The following is a 22727-nucleotide window of genomic DNA, read 5'->3' as shown; positions in this document are numbered from 1 at the left end:
AAACTAGTGACAATAGCGCCATGAGTTCATTTCCTCATTTGAGTCTACTTCTATGGTGCGACTGCGGCCGGTATCACAATAAATGGGAGTTGAAAAATGGATCTGTCAGAAAATGTCAATGAAAGTGAACTGAACCGTACTGCTAGGTGAAAACAATGATCATTCGTACGGAGTGGTTTATGCAAGATGTTATTGGGGAAATGTTTGTTCTTATTACAAGTTAAGACAAGAAACATTGTTACTTTCAGGCCAAAAAGTAGAGCAACTGATGACTATTATTCCGCCCATGTACAAATTAAGACAGGATACAATGAGGTTGGCTTAATTCACTATTTATCTGTAAGCTACTGCAACCAACCACCAACGCATACACAGGCGTGCGCGACACACACACACCCACACCCCCACGCACACCCACACACACCTCTGTTTTGTTGCAGTGTACTTACTTTACTCAAAGAGCAGTTAGATGTGTTAATGGCAGCAGGTGGTTTGTTGTTGAACCGGTCCAATGCCATTTTTCGTAATTTGAGCACAGAAGGATTGACTGATCGCTGCTTCTCAACACGTTGCCAGCCAAACTATTTAAGGGCATTTTGATACACACGCTAGAAATGGGCACCGGCTTCAATTTCACACTGCCAAGATCTTGTTTCCTCTCTTAAGGGTGAGGAAGGTCTTGTCTTTCCATGTAGCCTTGCACCTCCCTTATGGTTCCCCAACAACTTGCATGTCACTTCTCCTCCTAACGTCCTGACAAAGTGGGAAGCATATTACGAACCTTCGGTCAAACCCTCCTCACAATTCACATTTTCTCAATTTAGAATCCCAACTTTAAGGTGTCAAACCGGAGTATGAGCTCGCAAGTTTAGTTTGTAATCTGTAGGGCCCCCATATAAGAAATTAATCAGTGTCGGTCCTTAACTTATTTACTGCATCAGATAATCTATTAACCAATTTCATTGTTCAAATTGCACAGAGATGCATACCGTGGCTGTGGTAAATTAAAATTAAATAAGAGAACCAGCTGAGGAAAAAAAAGTTCTCCCTCTTTTGTTAGTTGGAAGAGACTTCAAGAATATAGCTCCTATGGCAGATTTCTGCAACAAGCATGCCACTGTAACACCTTTTTTTGTTTGCTTTTGTACTAAAAAATTCAAGTTTCGTGTCGCACTTTAACAAGACAGCCGCTTGTAAGAACATGTCTTTTGGCTTCAGTAACTGCCAATTAAGACAATTACACTTTGGAAATTCTTAGAGCAAGAATGTTTTAGCTATATGAATTGACAAATAAAGTATTTAAAAACAGTGAAAAATACATTAGCCCCTTTAAGAGCCTTTTTCTGAACTCACTGTTTGCTGTATGAGTGATAGACATTTAAGGTGGGGTGGAAGTTGGCTTGGCAATCTTCTGCTTTTGTATGCAGTATTAAATCTGTAACAGAGGTAGCATAGCACTTGTGTGTGTTGGAATGCCAAAAAGGCATGCCACAAGGATCACTTCTCATGTCCTGTCGTTTTGATAGCCATTTCGTCAAGTATTTACAAAGCCTGCTGCAACCAAAGGGAGTAGACATGCTGAGCCACTTCAATGGTGGTAGCAGCTGTTGTGATTTACTACATATGAGTAGTATATGTAGCATAGCTTATCCAAATGAATTACACACTTAACGGCGGCCTTGATTGCTAGGTGGTGTTTGATTTATCTAAACCAGACAATTCCAAACGGTTGACTTCACAATAAGAGGCTGAAATATTATATTAAATATTGTAGCAGCACAAAGTCATAATAATTACATTTTCAAACTTGAAGCGTGTTTTCCATCATGGCACAAGAGTCTGTGTGCGTTGAACATGTTGACTGGACGCTAATCTAGAGTGGGATGACAATTTGGGGTAGCTGGTTTTCTGAATCAGCAAAAATGTTGACATTCCACTTAATGCTATGAAGCAGCTGCACTCACTGGAAAGTCTTGGGAGTTAAGGCTCCTTGTGCCAGCAGTGTGCGGATGTGCAATCTCTCGAGGATTATCTCATGACAGTGTGCAATCAGTCTCTAATCACATCCATCTCTTGGATTCAAAATGATGCTCTACCCCTTTAGTCAGGTCTGTCTGACGCCAGCTCCCAAATTATGGCTATTCATAATTAGGCGCTGGAATGTTTGGCAAAGTAATACCAAGATGATGTGTTGTATTCATTCAATGGATTTTGTTTCTGTTGGGATTGAGGGTCTGTTGATAAAAATGACGTCAGCTAATAAACACTGCCACATGGTCATTTGCAGTATCTTCAGGTTTTCATTACGTCACTTAAAGGTGTGAATCCAATTTGTAGTAACTTGAAATTTGTCCTCATTTAGCTGCAAGCAGCCCACTGGACAGCCCTCGAAATGTGTCGACCAGTGCCTGCGTCAACTTTCCGTTTGCCCGAAGGTATGTCTGCATTACTTATTTGATGTTGTAAATACCTGCTTAATAATTTTGAGCAATTAATTTTGATTGCTCATTTGAACTACAAAAAAATGGGTGAAATTATTTTTTTTCCGTTCCAACTGTCTCCAAAGTCAACATGCTTGATTATTTTAACTGCAGCAAATTACATTCTTTGCCAATCCAAATCTGCTCAACAGCAGGGCTGTCTTTGCTACATTGTTTTAAAAAATATTAGTTTAAATTGCCAATTTTGAGTCCATCGTCTCTGTTTACAAGCCCTGGAGAGTTTTCATTTAACAGTTTGAACTCCGCTGAACCAATTAACATGATTGATTAAGAGAAAATAATTGAAAAGATAATAAGTGTTATCACACTTTGCGGGTCTCTCTGTGAGACTCGGTGTCTGCAAAGTGATGCTGGCCATGTCGCCCCAAGCTTGCAATACCTTTCCGTCTGCCAGATCTTCCAGGCGAGAGGATGACTGTGTTGCCATTTGTTAGATGGTACCCTGAAACCCACTCACGCAGAATTCAGCCCAGTTCCTATGGCAACATGCTTCTCCTACAAGCATGTGTAGCCTACGAGTGAAGCTAAAAGTGGGAGGGCACCTTGAAGCCACTAAACAACAACCTAACAAAAAACACAGGAGGAGTTGAGATCATTTTGTAAGGAGATGAGCTGAACAAAGAAAACATGTAAATGAAGTGCTGGATGAATGAATGCAGGGTCAGAATCAGTCAGTTCTACATGATAGGAATTGGGCAAAATATTGTTAAAAATTACTATTGTTATTAAAATCTTTGGTGAGGCTATTGTTTACAGATGCTTGATCAATATCTATTTTGAAGAAGATGTCTTACATAGATATGCCCTGTGGGAATTTCCACTTAGCGGAGAGTGTTGGCGCTTAATTTGAAGCCAGTCGTTTCATTGCCAAACCTTGAGAAGCTGAAGCCACAATGCAACGACGATAAGTCACAATATTGTGCTCTGCTGTGAATGAACTTCTATCCTAGGCAGTGTCAGCACTTATAGCTGTTTAAATCCATCACAGTGTTTTTTCGACTAATGTCTGCCAGTTATTTTTTGAGTAATGGAAAAAAAAAAACCTTCTCACTGGCCTGACTTATAATGAAATATAAATAATTGAAAAGGAATGTCGCTCATTGCATTTTTGTTTGTTGAGTTAGTCGGCTTACGCATTTAACCTGCAATGTTATTTTTGTGTTAAATACTGTACATGCCAAGTGACAGTTACCAGAATTCTGTCTTGTCTTTTGTAATTGTGCTCATAACATAAACCAAATTACTGCAATGACACAATCTTTGGGCTCGGTGTTCTGCAATGCCAATTTGTTCCTGTTACATAAAATGCTTCCTGAGAAGAATTTTAGTATGAGGACAAATGCAAAGTGGCAAGGATGGCAAAATTGTCAAGATGAATTCCTCACATGAATGCCAGAGGTCACAGGATCATTTGCACTGGTCCACAGTCTCACTGAAACTCTTTGCTTTTTTTCCGTCTCTTCTCTCCTCTGCTTTCGTCTCAGTCACTTGGCTCGTGCGGACAGGTACCTTATTTTTCTTGTAGGATTGCAACTCTCTATATGCAATGTGTTGTATATAGATATACATTTAATTCATCGTGTGAGCACATGGAAGCGTATTGTTACGTGAATTCATATCTGACTGTGTCAATTGAAACATAGCATTAGTGTCTACGCTGCTGTCATTATATTCTGCAGGTGTTCCATGAGGTTCTTGCTTGTATTTATTTATTTATTTTTTAGAATTTTTTTGTATACTACAAAAGAGAAAGTGTGATGCATGCAGTATGTGACAGGAAATGACAAAAACATGGTCCTGTAGCAACAAAACACAAATTTGTGATGTAAAGTGTTTAACATCTGAAACGCTAAACAATGCTTAATGTGACGTTTCAGAGCTGAGGGCCGTAGATGGTCTCTGGCATCCCTCCCCTCGTCAGGCTATGGAACCAACCCGCCGAGCTCGACTGTTTCAGTAAGTATAACTCCCCCACAAAAAATGCCTCCATCGTTCTCAGATGATGGATTTCTAATGGTGCATTAATTTATGCCACCGGCCACAGCAAATGCCAAGACCGAGTTGACAAACAGTTAATTATTTTCTAGCATCATCTGCTTGAATGAGTCATTGAGCGAGTTTGTTGAACACAGTGTTAGAGGTAATAGGCACAATCTGTGTGGACCCATGCAGTTTATGTGAATGTGTGCCAAGGGATTAAGTTGAGAGTGTGGATTTCTCAAATCAGAGGGGTGATGTTCCGCTAATGATGGCTTTTAAAACATTTTAAAAAAAATAAGTGTGCCATGAGAAGCAATTTTAAACAAATTCCGTTTTTTTTTTAATGTCAGCATTTGAAGGATCTCTAATAATGATAAGGCCTTAACGATTAGCCCATAATAGTTTTAGCTGTATTGACCCAGGATTTCACAGTCTGTGCATCCCTAACATGTGCTTCTATTATAAGGAAGTTTATTGTCGGACCCGGGCACAGACCTAAAGGTCAGTGTGGACAATGGAGCTTATCAGTGCGCCTCTCAGCCCTCTTTATACCATGGCATTAGGAAGAGACTTCACTGATGCCACTCCTCTGGGCCTGTCTGTCAAGGGCGCGTACGTTGTGGAATTAAACATTGCCATCAGTCTCCACTGCATTCTGTACAGTGTACGATGAGTTTTACACCAGGTTTAATTAAACTATCGCTAATGCGTTTTAAGATCCATTTTAGGATGTTTGTGTGCTCATTTTCACTGAAGATTCTCCACAGTTGGATTATCTGACGTTTGAGTGCGTGCTTGGGTTTCCCCACAAAATTTGTTTTAACTTGATGTTGGCCTAACTTGTCTGAACGCATGCTTGTGGTTTCCACCAGCATTGGCACATTTTCTAGTCACTCAGAGAGATGCAATAATATCTTGAACACTATTGGGGGTCTTTTACAAAACATTTACCGTATTACTTCTTATTTAATAGCCAAGATAAGATTCATATCTTGACCGATAGCTCTCTGTTTTGTCTGCAGTCCTCATCATCCTCCCAGGAGCGCCTTCATCAGCTACCCTACCAGCCAACCCAAGATGAGCTGCACTTCCTTTTCAAACACTTCCGCAGCACAGACAGTATAACCGACGAGGATGGCCGGCCCACGACCGTCATGCGACCTCGCTCTCGGAGTCTGAGGTAGCTCATTGAAATTAATAATAGTCTTTGCATGATAAGGATAATGAGCGAGTAAAAAAATAAAATAAAACAAAACAGATAACCAAACCATTCTTATTTACTGTATACAGTTTTTTCAAATTCTATTTGTTTTGTTTAATTTAAAATGATACAGTTTATATTAATGACCAATTACATTACAATTACTAGCTTGGCAGGTTGTAATATTTTAAGTCAAGCATTTTGCCAATGTTTAGCATTCTTTGCAATGCCCCAAGGAAGGATTGTGGAGGGGAAAGTTTAACATCTGGAGCCAGTTTGTAACTTGACACGTTCATATATCGAGGTAATATTTCCCATGGAAATGCAATTGTTATCTTTTCCAGACCCCAATTTAAATTATGTTTTCATTTCAAACCAGTTTTTGGTTACAAACAAATAAAATGCAATATAGAAACAAATGAAAACGTCCTATATTCTCAAGAAATAAAGCAAATAAGTCAATGAATATCTTGGATTTATGCATTTATGAGTTGTATCTCCTATATAGCAGATTTAAGTGAAATTGTACAGCAGTCTTCTACTGTATTGATGGACACGAGACCTCGTAATATATTAATCTTTGAAGTCAGTGAGCCTTATCGAGTGGTGTTGACACATTGAGAATTGCAGTATGTATCCTTATTTGTTGCACAAAGATAATACTGTATAATTGTGGACAATAGGGAATATGCATTGTGTCGTTGTCATTGGCGTATGCAACTTAGTTGTGCGTACCGAACATTTTTTTTAAATGCAAGACATTCTCTGTTGTGGTGTTCACTCTTGAGTTCTTGTCCTATTTAGCCGTTAACGGGTTAACAGGGTTAACTGAGTTAGTCCTTGAAATGTGTGTTTGGAACTAAACACTTGCTGTGCTCGTGGTTCGCGTCCCTTAAGCATCTTCTTGCACTGTAATCCAAAAATCTGAAGACCTGAATGACTTAGGTAGGATTTGCCATTCATGGAGAGGAGTTCCAAGCCAAAAGACAAAGACAACAAAAGGAGCACTGAGTGTGCTGTGAAAGTGACGAGACAGCCATTACGCCACACAAGCAGCAAACCGTCTTTCTTTGCAGAAATAAAAGTTATTACTTTACATATTGACAGGTAGCACCATTTTAGTAGTGCCAAAATTCCTTTGCGGTGGCCCGCAACAGGTAAACAAGTATGTGAGAAATACTGCAGCTATAATGTGTTATTCCGCAGAGCCGATCAATGACGATTTTGATCGATCGGCCGCTCAAAAAAATGTGCATGAAATGCAAAATATCACCTGATCCAACGTAGACGATCACCGCTTATGAAGTCTAATTACAAAGAGTGAATCTGAATGCAAGGGCTTGGTGTTAATACACAACTGTAAAACCAGATGAGCCAGATTGTTGCTTCTCAACCGTTAAACAAATCCACTGGGAAATTACCGACAGGCACACATTGGCTGCCACGTCAGAACAACTAAACACGTACGAGCATGTAGTAGGCAATAGGCATGTTGGAAACCAATTTATACTTTTCAGATTCCAGAGAAAAGTTCATGGTGGAAGTAGAACTTTTTGCTCCTCTTTTAATGAAAAATCAAACCGTATCTGTTGGCAAGTTTGCAGTCACTTTCTCTTGGCTAATCGAAAACTGGACCTGGATCTCATTGAATGATTATGAGGATGAGTCATTTATTGCAGAGACCTGGCAATGGATGAATTGTGAGATTGCAAATTTTTGTGTTTCAAGCTAGCTGAAGACCAACTATCCACACAAATACTGTTCACAGTTTATACTTAATTAAAAAGTTTAATGATAAATCACTATATTGCTTCTCTAGCGCTCAGGAGTGCACCCCCACCAGAGTTTAAATCGATGCGTATGTTAGCACCAAACTTTGCACCTCCATGGAAAAACTCGTCTCACATCTGAATTTTATTATTAAGAATAATTTATTATTGAGTAAGCGAGGACGATGAGGGGTGTGGCTTTTCCTGCATCCGTACTGTGCATTTGTTGGCTGAAAGGTACATAGAGGATTTGAAGTAACATGTTGCCATACAAGCAGTCTTTTTTAGGATCGTCACTGCTTATTTCAGCAAGACAGTGCCAAAGCCAATTTTTGCACTTATGAACCACAACATGGCTTTGTAGTAAGAGAGCACTACTACTATACTGGCTTGCCGGCAGTCCAGACCTGTCTGCCATTGACAATGTGAGACCCGTTATGATGCACAAACCCTAACCTGACTTTTGAGCAACTGAAGTTGTACATACAGTAAAGCAAGAATGGGAAAGAATTCCACCGAAATGCTTTAAGAACTAGAGTCCTCAGTTGCCAAATGCTTATTGAGTGATGTGATGTAAGACAGTGGTAAACATGCCCCCTTTCCAGGTTTTTGGGAATGCGTTGCAGGAATCAAATTCAAATTGTTTGAATATATGCAAAAAACAAACAAACAGTGAATCAGTTTGAACATTAAATGTCTTGTGTTTTGTGGGTTATTCAGTTGAAAATGATTTGCAAATCATTTTATTTTGTGTTTATTTACTTTTTGTGCATTGTCGCGAGTTCATTGGAATTCAAGTTTTTAGATGAACCACAAAACTGTTGTTAACATCATATCACACTGAAATGTCTAGAAACATGGTCTTCACCCAGATTAAATGTAACAAATTCTATTATTGCATGTTTGCTTTGTAAGGACGCTGATGCCCAAGATAAATAAATCAATTGGTACCTAGTGGATGTTTCTCGTTGATTATGCATCCAGGCAGGCCGACGCTTTGGTGGAGATCCGACAGTTCAGCGGTGTGATTTTTATTTATTTATTTTTTTGACAACTTTTGTGTGTTGGTGCCGCTTTGCACTGTTTGTATGATGCCTGAGTGCTTTGTGTTCTGGCACCATGGTGTGCCATGCGTGGGCGTGCGCTGGCTTACAGAGTGCCGCAGGGATCCCGCTGCTGAACTGTAGTCGATGGCGGGGGTGGTTTAGGATTGGATGAGGGCTTTAGCGCCACTGTGAGTTGCAGCAGTGTGCTGGGCATCCGCCATACAGTCTGAGACGGCTTTCATCACAACAAAAAGGCTTGGGGAGCATGTTTGCATGTGATAGGTTTACTTAGCATCTTTTCTGTTTAAATCTTTGACCAGCCTCGGTTTTCTTTGAAATGGGAGCAGTTTTTTTTTTTTTTTTCTTTCTTTTTTTTCATAAATCCACTGCGATGTGGCTGTCAATGAATAACGAAGCACTGCCGGTGATTCACTGTTTGGCTCGAAGAAAACCTCTGCTTAAATATAAACACGTGTTCAACAGATGCATCAAAAGCTGACTGTGAAATTCACTCCGATAACAGCTTTAAACATCCTGTGCAGCTGAAAACCAAATGCTGCTTTTGGCAGTTAATGAATCACTACTCACCGACCTAATGTCAAAATATGGATATAGATTAGATTGTTCAGTTTGATAGAAGTGAATAGATTCGAGGCCAGACTAATGGAGTTTAGCGTGGACGTGATATTGTTACATAATCTTTATGGTGATGTAGTCGATAGAAGGTCAGGAAGTCAGGACGATGTCACATTGCGTCGTCCAGCTAGTTTTAATTTGCAACTCAGGTGTGGAAACACATTCACTTGTTAGATGACTGCATTGTACATTTTTACTTTTAAAGGTTCATGTTTCGTTGCAGTTTGTCGGTAAAGGCCAGAAGTTGTTTTGATTGAGCTTTGTAGGCTAGGATGACTACGTCTGTGTCTTGTTTTTCTGAGTTCTAGTAGATTTGTTGTATTGTCATGGACATTTAAGCGCACTAAATATTTTGTCCAGAACACTGAAGTGAAAATCAGCTCCAAGATTTCAGCCAATGTCTTTACATGTTTGAGAGCAACAATGCATCCCCTTGTTTCATACATGTCCTTTCAAATGTGTATATATATTTTTGGTAAGTTTTTCTTCTTATATTTAGCTGAGTGACTCAAAAGATGGCAAACACAATTTATTATATATAAATAAAGTTGTCTTGTATTTGTTGGTTGGTAGCGACTAGTTAGGGTAACCAGCAGCTTAGTTTTGAATCCATGCGGGCTGAAAGCAACGAACAGTGAAAACCGAACATGCTAGTTTTGGCTCTCGCATCCTGCTAAAATAACTTAAAACTTGATGCTGGAAAGTCTCAATATCATTACCGTTCATGTCTCGAGTTGAATAAATGGACTATTAGTCAATTCTGAAACGTCTTTTGTCGACTTTGTTCTTGTTGCCATCTCCCCCTCTCCAAGCACGAGTTAGAGTTCAAAGCAACTTTATATTAGCCATCCATTATCTGTTTCGCGGGGATGCTGGAGCCTATCCCAGCTGTCTCCAGGCAGTAGGCGGGGCACACCCTGAACTGGTTTCCAGTTTAAATGTAATAATCAAGTGTTTTTTTTATGTTGCAGCCCCGGGCGATCAAGCGTCTCCTTTGACAATGAGATAGTCATGATGAACCATGTTTACAGAGAACGCTTTCCAAAGGTGAGCTCTAAAAGTCTGTTCATATTTGAGCCGAAAAGATATATTGTTGGAAATACTATCAGTTAATCAACTGAAACATGTCTACGTTATAAAGTTGCAAATAGCAAAAATTCACTAATTGACCTGAAAGAGATATTTTCTTATAGATGCCACAAGATGGTGGCTAAGCACTTAAAAGGAGTGGAACATAAAGCACCGATGCCATTCATATTAATTTAAATAACAGTAATAAATAGTGACCTTGTTCAACACAGAAAATTCATCATATGAGGTTTATTGGCTGTATTAGCTAAGATTCTAGCCTAAATAACCACCAAGCAGAATCTGACCTGAAATCACACATGAGGAAACTATTACGCATATGCACAGGCACTTAAAACAACAGCATGAAGTCATTAAACCCGCCTTTTGGCACCTAGTAACAATAATAACTATTGTGAATGCAGGCAAATTGTCACAGCACAATTAGACTACACCTGCTATTAGTTGCTGCATGGGGAGAGAAAGAGAAACATACTTTGAGTTTTAACTCTTGACAGTGTACGAGGCGCATTTGAGGACTGCTAGTGAAACAAGACATCTCAAATGCAGATGGGAAAAAAATATAATTGAATCAAACCTAATAAAAACAACAGGATTTTCAGCAGGTATTTCAAACCACCAAATGTCTGTTCAGTGTATTTTCAGTCAAAATGTGTCAGTCACTGTTAAGTGATCAACAGCCATATGTAGCCTCCCACAGTTATTCATGTTGCAGTATGTGACCATCTTAATTACTTCTTGATTTTTAAACTGTGGTAATTGATTATTTGTGAATTTTCTTGCCTATAGGCCACAGCCCAGATGGAGGAGAGATTGTTGGAAATTGTTACCCACTGTTCTCCAGACAGCTCTCTCCCGTTGGCTGATGGGGTGTTGGGTTTCATCCAGCACCAGTTGGTCGAGTTGGTCCGTGACTGTTTGGAGAAATCTCAGAAAGGTCTGGTTACATCTCGCTACTTTGCTGAACTTCAGGAGAAGTTGGAAAAGCTGCTTCATGAGGTGAGGATGCAGTGTGTGATTTGAGCATGGGCACTAATTAAAAAAGTGCTGATGTTTACAAAAATCCGGACAATACTTGATGCATAACACTGGGGAACAAGTTGGGGAAAAAAACAGTTCTGTTGAGTTTTTAAAAAAAAATTTTTCTATAGAAACTAAAATATGAATGAATGTTCATTCCAAAATTTTTGTAATTTTTTTTCCCAAGCACATCAAGTTTTTTGTTGTTGTTTTCAGTTAAAATACAGTAATATTTCAGGCAATGCAGGAGGTATTTATTTTCCCAGTTTTCCCCATTTAAATTATTACAATAATTGTATGCAGTTTTTTGTGTCTTGTTTAGTCATTCAGTGTAGAGCACTGTATAAATAAACTTGACATTTTTCTGTCCCTGCTCCCCTGCTGTTTTCCAGGCCTATGAGCGCTCGGAAAGTGAGGAGGTGACTGTCATCATCCAGATGGTGAGGAAAATCCTCATCATAATCTCTAGGCCGGCTCGCCTCCTCGAGTGTCTGGTAAGCAGACTCAGAATGTTTTTTTTTTTTTCCCCATAATTGAAAACTATGCGAATTTAACTGAAACGGGGTGAAGTGAACTCGGTCAAGTAGAAAGAAAATGAATTCCTTCCTCGAACGTGTATGGTATATTTATTTGACCAGAATTAGAAGCTCATCATTTTAGAGGTGAAATGTGCTCAGTTTTTAATCTCTGAAAATGATTTTTTTTCATGATGTAGTTGACATGTTTTTCATAAACACTGTTATTGCTCTTTAACACATGTATTACTCACATATACATAAAGCACATACATTAACGTATATTCTTGCTGTGATTTAATGAGGTGTTTCTTCTTTGCAGGAGTTCGATCCGGAAGAGTTTTACCATTTACTTGAGGCAGCAGAAGGTCACGCCAAAGTTGGCCAGGGGATCAAATCGGACATCCCTCGATACATCATCAGCCAGTTGGGTTTGACAAGAAACCCTTTAGAGGGTAAAGAATTTCTCCCGCACAAATAGTTAAACCTCATTAATGGGCAGAGCAGCGTGTGCCTGGTTTCTCTTTGATTGGCGCTTTGATTCTAAGATTTCTAGTTATCTTCTCCAGTGACAACTTTAACACATGCAAATAGTTCAATGAAAAATGTGCCCAGTGTTGCTATGGCAATAAGAAAATCATGTAGGTCGTTTTCTTAAATAATTGGTACAACATGGGCTTGAAGGACATCACAAGTATGGCACGTATGCCACAGAACCTGAGATGTTAGTTGCCTTCATTTTTCAATTTTTTTTCTTTTTTTCTTTGTAGACATGGTGCAGCTTCAACAGTACGAATGCAGTCCTTCAGTGTCCATTGAGCCAGATGTGGAGGTGACATTTCATCCCATCTTTCTATAAATATATCATGTAAACATCACTGTGTCAATAGTTATGGCTTTAGATTGAACATTATGGTACAATGTTTGGTGTAAATGTATATTCCTACAAATATGCAACAAGCAAATATAGTTGCTGGTAAAACCATACCAGCCTTGAGTCAACATTTTGCATTGCCAAGTTTGCTTCATAAGACGCTGGGGAACTTGGTCATTCATTTTTCTGCTTTCACCGTAGAATAAAACCCCACAGGCAGTGACCCCAACACGACGGAAACCTCTCGAGAGCGATTTCGAGACCATTAAACTCATCAGTAATGGGGCTTATGGGTAAGCGGAAATTTCCATTGTTTCCTGCTTCCCGTTTATTCCTTTAAAGATTGTTCCGTCTCTTTTCCTTGTCAAACTGAAAGAATTTGCATTGCCATTGTCAACTGGCAGAGTACATCCATGTGTTCCTTTTTTAAATTGCTAAGAGTTTTTTTTACTTGGAGCCAAGGCCATTTTACATAGAAATCTTTATGGCACACTACCAAACAAAAATGTCACAACAAGTATGAATACTGAAATAATTCATGAATAGACTTACTCAGTGTGAAATCAAAGAAGTGGGATGATCATTGTGGCGGGAAAAGCCTAATGTGGAACATGTTGTGTTTGACAGGGCTGTTTATCTGGTCCGCCACAAGGAGACACGTCAGCGGTTTGCCATGAAAAAGATAAATCGTCAAAACCTTGTCTTGAGGAACCAGATTCAGCAGGCATTTGTGGAGAGAGACATCTTGACTTTTGCAGAGAACCCTTTCGTTGTGTCCATGTTCTGCTCTTTCGAAACGAGACGCCACCTCTGCATGGTCATGGAATATGTGGAGGGTAAGAGGAAAAAAGACAACACGGGCATTATGTTCACAATCTTCAGACGGTCATCTTCCAACAGTTCATGTCAAATAATGTGAATATATAGTCAATTGCAATTTAGTTTTAATCTTTTATTTATATTTTTTTAAGGTGGTGATTGTGCCAATTTGCTGAAGAACATGGGTCCACTACCTGTAGAAATGACAAGGATGTATTTTGCTGAAACTGTCCTTGCCCTGGAGTACCTTCACAACTACGGCATAGTTCACCGAGACCTCAAACCTGACAAGTGAGAGCCAACAACATATTTGGAACATGCTGTGCTGATTATTTTCCCATAAAAATCACTTCCAAATGTTTTCCAGCCTTGACATTAATAACACAATGAACTTAAGCCTTTTTTATACAATCAATGACATCCACTATTTAAAGCAAAATCGTGTAATTTTGTCTCAAAACAGCAGCTCAAAAATCATTTTGATGCTACACTGGCCTCTAACAGGGTTGAACAGTGTCATTCCCATGGCAACCAGATCACCGACTTTAGTGGTCAATATTGTTGGACCACCTCAGGCACCTCGTTTAAGTACTCAGTGCTAATGGTTTTATTAGTTCTGTTGCTGTTCAATGTGTACCAGAACATTATTATTATAATTCATTTTTTTATCAATGCATTTCACTGCTCCCATTTACTTTAGCTAGAAATTAATCTTATATTTGATATTAAACAGGTATTGCATCCTGAGCAAAATATTCATATATGATGGAGCACAAATTTGCAATACAACGGCGTGCCGTCTGGGCCGAGTGTTGTTGCCTTTCAGAGAATCCTCTGAAACAATTGATTGCAGCGTTATTTAGAAGTTTAGAAGTCCATTACAATGTGTGCAATAGGATTCACATTATTGTATGTCACTAACAGAACAGTCACCATACCAAGAAATGAGCATTGACTCCTATAACATTTTCTCAAGAACAGTTACCGTAGTTAAACTTGGTGTCTGCATTCTCCCTCCCAACAGTTTGCTGATCACATCCATGGGCCACATTAAGTTAACAGACTTTGGCCTGTCAAAAATTGGCCTGATGAACATGGCCACCAACCTCTATGAGGGTCACATGGAGAAAGATACAAGAGAGTTTGTTGATAAACAGGTGAGTCTGGTTTGAGACATCGCTAAAAAATAAAAAGAATTGTTAAAGTGTGGTCGTGGTTTGTTTATGCAGGTGTGTGGTACTCCAGAGTACATTGCCCCAGAGGTGATTCTCAGACAAGGATATGGGAAGCCAGTAGACTGGTGGGCCATGGGAATCATCCTCTATGAGTTCCTGGTTGGCTGTGTTCCATTCTTCGGCGACACGCCCGAGGAGCTTTTTGGCCAAGTTGTCAGTGGTGAGAAGATCAAATTAACCATCACCTTTCTTCCATACTCATGCAACGGTGTTTCCCAACCACTAATGTGCCAAGGTCATTGGGTGTACCACAGACAATTATCCAGTTTCATTTAATTGGACTGAAGATGTCTAATACAAATTATGTCAGTTTTAATCTATGCCAGCAAGTACAAAGTGTCTCAGGAATGGTGTCACATAAATCCCCAGCATCACAAAACTACAAACCAAAATATATTGCCCGCTGAAGAAGTCCCCCAGGAGTCCAATAAACTTCCCCAGCCTTCTCTGCCACACTTTTGTGAAGTTCTGGAAGCGTTCTTCTTCTTCTTCTACTGTTTGGTTATCAATATGTGATGAAAGTTTATCACACTTCACAAGTAGGATTCAATTACAAGAAAGAAATGGGGTGAATAGTCGCTGTTCTGAACACAATGCATGATTTGATAAGACTAACTGCAAAGTATCAAATTAGATACTTACTTGACTCCCCCCGATCAGGTTTTGGTCACGAACGCATTTCCTAATCATCTTACTAGGCCCATCTTGCTCCTTGGTGGTTTTACAGTTGATAGCTGTTCGGTTTTGCAATGTACTAAAATACTACAAACGTTTGTAAAATGAATTGAATTATTCTTATTCCGGTCATTTGCAGATGATATCATTTGGCCTGAAGGAGACGATGCTTTACCGATGGACGCTCAGGACATGATTACACATCTCCTGAGGCAAAGCCCTCTAGAAAGACTCGGAACTGGTACTACTGAGTGAACCGCTCATCATTATCAAAAACACTACACTTGAAGGTTTTTGCTCAACCACAAAAATGTTGTATGATTCTGTGGCTGTAGGTGGAGCCTCAGAGGTCAAACAGCATGCCTTCTTCGTGGGCTTGGACTGGAATGGACTCTTACGACAAAAAGCTGAATTCATCCCTCAGCTTGATGCAGAAGATGATACAAGCTACTTTGACAGTAAACATAATTTGAGATTATATGAAACATTTTTTAATGATAGAAATAATCTTAGTTGAGTATAAGACGTGAATATAAGAATTTTATTTTGCCGTTATTTTCAGCTCGATCAGAGCGCTATCATCATATGGCGTCTGATGAGGACGAAGAAACCAATGATGAGGAATCATCACTGGAAATCAGGCAGTTTTCCTCTTGGTCGCATCGTTTCAGCAAGGTAATGATGCCGAAGCAAGAGCATTGGAGAGATGAAAATATTTTAAAAAGTATTTAGGTTTACTGCTTTGGCCTTCACCATCAATCAAACTTTATATATTTGTGCGTGTGCGTGTGTGTTTTGCCTGTTTTTTCCAGGTTTACAGCAGCACAGAACATTTGGCTACACCATCGAATTTGAGCTTTTCATCTGATCGCAGTCACAGTGAGGACAAAGAGGATCGCGTAGATGTTGGGGGGCTAAGTCCCTTGACAGGTCCAGCAGAGGGCGTTCTGGAGCCCAGATTCCCAGGACGGATGGCCAGGTACACAAACACACAACTTGACTGTTTATGTTAAAAATGTAACATTATTGGACATGTAATGTAATAATAAATGTAATAATTATTGGACAAATTTACATCTACCCATGACATTTTAGTAAAACCTAGCAAAATATTACAGGATTGGATTCAGTAGTCAAACTTTAACTGCGTTTACCTGTCAAACTGGTCTTTGGGTTTTTGTAGTCTTTGCCCCCGGGCATCACCCGGCTCCTCCCAGTCTGAGAGGAGTACCAGTCCTCTGGTAATGAGCAGTACCCACAGCCTGGAGATGACACCCCGCTTTGCTGTCTCAACAGATGACGAAGGTAATTACAAGCTAACAACATGAGTATTACTAGAGATTGGCTTTGGTAATAGTCTATCCACATAAAGTTTCCTCTTGTTTGCAGCTGAAGTTGTTGTTTCCAAACTTCGGAGGATCAGGATCCGCAGCAACAGCACGGGGGCCAAACACTCATCCCCCAAAGAGCCAGCTGGCCCACGACGTTTTGGTAACCAACTGGAGACACCAGACAGACAGAGGCTTCCATGTGGAGGCAAAGTTCCCAAGTCTGCCTCTGTTTCAGCTCTGTCGCTCATCATTACCACAGGTAACAGCTAACAGTATCTTGGTCCAGTAGGTGTGGACACTGATTTAAAACAAGAACGATTTTTGCTAGTCTGTGATCTTATTTTTATTACAGATGACTCCCCCAGCGGCCTGCAGCCCAGTCCAATCTCACCAAGGTCACTGTCCTCCAACCCTTCCTCTCGTGACTCCTCCCCCAGCCGTGACCTGTCCCTCAGTCCCGGTAGCCTGAAGCCGCCAATCATTGTTCACACCTCGGGCAAGAAGTATGGCTTCACGATGCAGGCCATCCGCGTCTACATGGGCGACAGCGATGTCTACACGGTGCATCACATGGTGTCTGTGAGTGCGCTCTCATGACTCACAACTTATCAATGACCCCTTAGAAGAGCTGGCCATTCAATTTTTTTAAATTATCACCCATTTGCCACACATTGACCATGTGTTTGTAACAGAGCGTGGATGAGGGCAGTCCAGCATACCAGGCAGGGTTACGTACTGGAGATCTCGTCACTCACGTGAACGGAGAGTCCGTCCAAGGCCTCGTTCACACAGAGATGATTGAACTACTGTTGAAGGTATGATGCAACTTTGATGATTGGAAATCAATTGATTGGAAAGCTACACTTTTCGATCCAAGACACACCGAATTGCGTAGGTGTTATACACTTGTAATAAAGAAAAAACACGTACAAATAGTGTTTATTATACAAACAAACAAATCATTTATCCCTATTATGTACTATCTGGACTATGTAGAATGTACACCTAGCATACGACTGAATACTTACTTTTTTAACCCTCTTGCATATCATTGTCACATAACTCTAATTGTATTACTGTACCGTACTATTCTTCAATACAAAACCATTAAAATTCTGATCATTTCAATTGGGGGCAAAAACAAAAGTAGTGCCTTTGTTTTTATTTTGTATTTTGGCTCTCTCTTTTGTCTGTCATGCAATGACATTTTCAGAGTGGCAGCAAGGTGGCACTTCAGACCATAGCGCTTGAGAACACATCCATTAAAGTTGGTCCTGCTCGAAAAACCAAACACAAAGGAAAGATGGCCCGTCGCAGCAAGAGGAGCAGGAGGAGAGATAACTATGATAGGTGAGGTTTGGCCTCCTCTTAAAGCATATACCTGTTGTAGTTCAACATGGTATGCACATCTGTGCCAACATATTTGGTACCTTTTGATTTGGAGTATGAGTGTGGCTTTATTTAAAAAAAATTAAAAAAGAAAAGACTGTTTGAATCATTGTCAAACATACGTTTAGGGACACATAAAGCCATATCTGATTGAAATTTTCTGTTGACCAGTGTTATTGATGTGAATTAAAATATAAAAGAGAACAAATGTAAAACTATAACTTGAAAACTTTAAAAAGCCCTGCGTGTGTCTCACTGTGCTGGACTCCTTTTCATCCTGCAGGAGACGTAGCATCCTGAAGAAGTTATCTAAACAGAGCACCGTGATGCACAGCAGTCGCAGCTTCTCGTCAGGTCTACACCACTCTGTTTCCTCTAGCGAGAGTCTTCCAGGTTCGCCGACTCACAGCCTCTCTCCAGGCCCCTCCACGCCCTGCCGAAGCCCTGCGCCCGACCATCAAGCCTTTGGTAATTGGTCATATTCAAAATCTTAAAAACGCTCCCAAAAATATGTTACTTAACATAATTAAATTGCTTCAGGATGTTGCTAAATCGGTCGTTTGGAGATATATACAAGAAATGAATGAGGACAATCAGTATAGAAAATGGATGAATAGATGTTTACATGATTTTGTTTTATAAATCTAAAACACAGGCGGAAGAGAGAGGTTGCTGATTTGAAACAGTTGAAACTCATTTGTGGGTTGACTTGTAACAATATCGCGCAGGTTTTTAACATTGGCATTTTTGTATGCGTTTGCTCTCCATTTTCCAGATAACTCTCCTCAGAGCACGTCTCCTTGTTCCAGTTCTCCTAGTTCCCCTGCCGCACACATCCGACCCAGCTCTCTCCACGGTTTGGGTTCCAAGCTCAGCACACAACGTTACACCAAGGTGGGCCGCCGGAAGTCAACCAGCAACATCCCGCCTTCACCTCTCGCCTGCTCCTCCTCCTCCGCGCAGCCGCTTTCTCCACAGCGTTCCCCCTCACCGCTGCCAGGCTTCGCCAAAACACTTCATCCTTTCCATGGCAAAACCCTGTCCCCGCCCACCATTGTTAGACACATTGTACGGCCCCGCAGTGCAGAACCACCTCGATCCCCCCTCCTCAAGAGGGTCCAGTCAGCTGAGAAACTGTCCGGAATGTATCACATTGATAAGAAGTCATACACTCCCCGCAGGCACACATTGGAAGTGCCCTTTTACAGTGAAGGGGAGCTGCTTGTTGACTCAGAAGCAGAGGGGGGCTTTACCGGCTTTCACCAGGGGGTCGACCACTCCAGACTTTGTGGCTACTTGGGCGGCCAGAGGATGTGGGACTCCGGGCTGGAGCGGTCAGAGCAATTGGTCGTCATGCGAAAGCTCAACCTCTCGGAGCGCCGCGACTCCTTTAAAAAGCAGGAGGCGGTGCAGGAAGTGAGCTTCGATGAGCCTGAGGAGAAGACGAGCGCCGCGGCCACGCCGGGGGCTCAACAAACGCAAACCCAGAAACAGCTGCAACACAGGACCACTTGGCTGGCCAAGGCTGGATCGCAAAACAATGAGGAGGTGGAGCTACAGGTGCCCACAGTGAGGCGGTTCACCCTTGTGCCGCAGATCGCCGTGCAGGGCTCGACAGAAAGCGAGGAACAGGATGAGTGGGAGCCGTGTTCAGACGGGGAGGAGCCCCAGCAGGAGCCCGTCGTCTCTTTGTCTCAGCCACAGCAGCAGGTGGACGTCCTTGGCGATCGGAGCTGCAGCCAGGAAGAAGACACGACCAGTTCCACTCAAGTTGGACAATCTGATGAGAGGGCAGAGTGCAGGCAGGAGACGCCGCACAAAGCACATGAGAAAAAGTGACAGCTTGTCCTGCACTGAGGGTGATGGAAAAAGTGGCAGATTTTACTTGAATTTTGTACTGTACATATTTGCTTTGTGGACCTTCTGGTCGTATTTATTACAATTGTCAAGCACGGTGCGTAATTGACCGCAAGGGGGGGTAAGTTCTCAATGGTTGAAGAGCCAAGGCTCAACATTTTTGCATACATAAGATGTGCTTTCTGCCTGTATGACTGGATGTTATTTTTTTATAAATGGCTATATTTTTAAATAAATTGCTGCGATACCGAGTAATTTGATAATGCTGGGAATTGTTATTGGACCAAAATGTGCTAGTTGTTGTTTTAGAATGTTTTGTTCATTCCCCCCACCATACACCTTTTTTGAACATAGCTTCAATTAGTAACACCTGTGAAAACACCCAGGACCATTGGTCTGGTCTACACTGTGAGTAACACGGTGGATGTGTCTTTCAGTGCATACAAAAAGAAAGGAAATTATCCGTGCATCACAGACCAGTCAGCTTTTGCTGCTTTGCTTTGGACTCCCAAAGCAGAACACAACAGCATACCTTGCCCTCACTCGACTGCACAATCAAATTAAAAAAAGAACTGGAAAACTGCTTACAATGTTACACTTGTTAAAAACATCTATTAGCGGAGCAGTAATGTTCTTGAGAATTGTAAAAGAATGTAACTTAGATTAGTCGTCTGACTAGTGAAACTTTGTGTTGTAGTTAAAATACTGACCACGGTCTCTGCAGTGTGAATTCATGGTTCTAACATTTGGTGTGTGTGGGGATGTGTGTGTGTGAAAAAGCATTCTTTGATGAAGTCCTGTACCTAAAGTCATATCTTTTGAATTAGATCACCTGTGCCGTTTGCTCTCGAAACCGGGCGGATGTCCCGATGTTTGAATGTGTTCAATGCAAAGCGTCGTGTGTTTGACACGAACAATCTTCAGCAGCCAAATTGAAGTCCATGTCTTCTTTGCAACCGCAAGATATAAGGGACTTTTGTTAGCTTTCAACAATGTTGTTTTTCCTGTCTTGTTCAACAAATACTGCTAAAAGTGATGCTTTTGTATCTTTATTCACACGAATGAGCGTGAGCTACCTTGCCTGTTCCTACTTCATTAACGGTACTAAAGTTTACAGTGCGGTTGGGGAGTACACTAATGTATTCATACATTCATTTTGTACTTCCGGCTGAGTGTGGGAGGTAAAAAGAAATGTTGAATTTGAAACCAGGGCTTGTTTAAACATGTTTTTGTATTTTATGTATAAATGTTGTATATTTTCATACGGTTGTGAACATGTTAAAGGACTTGAGATGCAAGGACAATGGTGACAAGTTGCACAAGGAGTCTACAAAGTCTGCCTGTAATTCAGTGCAGTTTTTCCTGATCTGCTCTTCACTTTACACCCCCACCCCTCAAAGTACAGTGGTGTGCGTCGGCAAGGAGTCAAACACTTTCTTACCCTCATCACCAACCTTATGTTTTGTGAGAGCGTGTGAGGAAATTGTTTGCTACAAACCTGATATGTATTGTACAGACTTCATACCTTAAATGTTTTGCCGTTCTTCTTGAATACAGGAAGCTAAATGCAACATCGGCAAGCTAGATGACTTGTGCTCTGTTTACAATACAACAGGAAAAATGTTATTTTTGTTACGACGAGTGGATATTTCTGAACTGGTTGTGTTCTTTTTTTATATTTTAAAGTTACAGTATTTATGGGCAGTAGACAATATATCAATATTGATTCAACTTTAAAAATAAATGGTACATAAGGCTTCAGATGTGTGAGAAAAGTAATAAACTGCACGCTCAACCAGATTACTCAATATGGATATAACATGATCACAAGACCAAAAATTGATTAGTTGGAGATAGATTAGTTCAAAATTGTACGACAGCAATCTATTTGGACAAAAGTTGGGACTGTCGTAGTTGAGGTCAAGTAGTTCTACACCAAATGTAGTCAAGCAGCCCTTAATGGACCTGGCTTTATGCCTGTTCTACCCCTGTTTTCACTATGGCTCAATCTTTTTAATATGAAAAAGACCGGGTGTAATGTCCTTAATTTTCCCCATGATAAAAAAGTTATTTTGGTTAAAGGCAAGGTCCAACACTTGTTCTTTTTTTTAACAGGATATTCTGTGTGTCTAAATATGGTATACGGATACATACTGAGTTTTGTGGAAAAAACATAAAAATCCACCCGCATTTATCCATCTCAGGGGGCTGCCAACAACATTAATGGCATCAGTTACCAAACTGTCATGGAAGCAAAGAGTGTTACAGGTGGTACTGGAGTACCACTATGTGGAGATTGGTTTTTGATTTATCACACCATACTTCCAACAAAGAGGTCTGGTGCACATGATCATTTTTCAGAAGCTAATTGGCACATTGTTGTTAATGCGCACGTTTAATCCTGTGGACTCTTCTGTTCAGTGCATGCTGCATGAAACAAGCACACATCTGTAATACTTGATTGCATGGTATATTGGCGGTGTCGCCCAGTACTGTGTATTCTTGTGGGAAAAATAAAATTTGTATTTCTCTTCGACCAAAATCTTGTGTTGCAGCTATATTGTTTCTTTTGAAACTTCAGCAGAGAAATAACCCACAAACTAAAACAACTGCAAACTACTCTTGACAATGTTATTGTGGAGAATAAACTACGGAGATGTGTGGAAACCCATTCCCGCCAGATTAAAAAAAGTTACTTTGGTAGAAGACCATTCCCGCTAGAGGAAAAGAAAAAAAAACTTCTCGAAGCCTGTTTCCGCCAGGGTTTTTTTTAACATACGGGACTAAAAA

At 40.6% G+C, this 22727-nt stretch overlaps 1 protein-coding gene across 3 annotated transcripts in view; it reads left to right on the top strand.

Moving 5' to 3' along the window:
* Positions 1–22479, top strand: part of LOC148324252 (microtubule-associated serine/threonine-protein kinase 3-like) — a 32200-nt gene extending 9721 nt beyond the window's left edge. For 2 of the 3 annotated variants that reach the window (XM_088312886.1, XM_088312888.1), the window contains 25 exons: positions 2363–2435; positions 3986–4006; positions 4379–4457; positions 5504–5661; positions 10105–10180; positions 11012–11221; positions 11635–11736; positions 12080–12212; positions 12528–12589; positions 12833–12924; positions 13259–13467; positions 13603–13741; positions 14475–14607; positions 14680–14845; positions 15500–15601; positions 15696–15818; positions 15923–16035; positions 16173–16339; positions 16544–16665; positions 16750–16950; positions 17044–17270; positions 17384–17506; positions 17905–18041; positions 18364–18548; positions 18856–22479. In XM_088312886.1, the coding sequence (XP_088169012.1) occupies positions 2363–2435; positions 3986–4006; positions 4379–4457; positions 5504–5661; positions 10105–10180; positions 11012–11221; positions 11635–11736; positions 12080–12212; positions 12528–12589; positions 12833–12924; positions 13259–13467; positions 13603–13741; positions 14475–14607; positions 14680–14845; positions 15500–15601; positions 15696–15818; positions 15923–16035; positions 16173–16339; positions 16544–16665; positions 16750–16950; positions 17044–17270; positions 17384–17506; positions 17905–18041; positions 18364–18548; positions 18856–19919 (4217 nt within the window). In that variant the 3' untranslated portion in view covers positions 19920–22479. The remainder of the gene's footprint in view (positions 1–2362; positions 2436–3985; positions 4007–4378; positions 4458–5503; positions 5662–10104; positions 10181–11011; positions 11222–11634; positions 11737–12079; positions 12213–12527; positions 12590–12832; positions 12925–13258; positions 13468–13602; positions 13742–14474; positions 14608–14679; positions 14846–15499; positions 15602–15695; positions 15819–15922; positions 16036–16172; positions 16340–16543; positions 16666–16749; positions 16951–17043; positions 17271–17383; positions 17507–17904; positions 18042–18363; positions 18549–18855) is intronic. The other variant, XM_088312887.1, reaches the window with a different exon arrangement.
* The last annotated feature ends 248 nt before the right edge of the window (positions 22480–22727 follow it).

Source organism: Idiotropiscis lumnitzeri, chromosome 13, assembly GCF_059441095.1.
Source record: "Idiotropiscis lumnitzeri isolate Australia: NSW breed Sydney's pygmy pipehorse chromosome 13, RoL_Ilum_1.0, whole genome shotgun sequence".
Taxonomy (NCBI): Eukaryota; Metazoa; Chordata; class Actinopteri; order Syngnathiformes; family Syngnathidae; genus Idiotropiscis; species Idiotropiscis lumnitzeri.
Note: the sequence above shows the minus strand (reverse complement) of the source record. Positions and strands in the feature narration are given on the sequence as shown.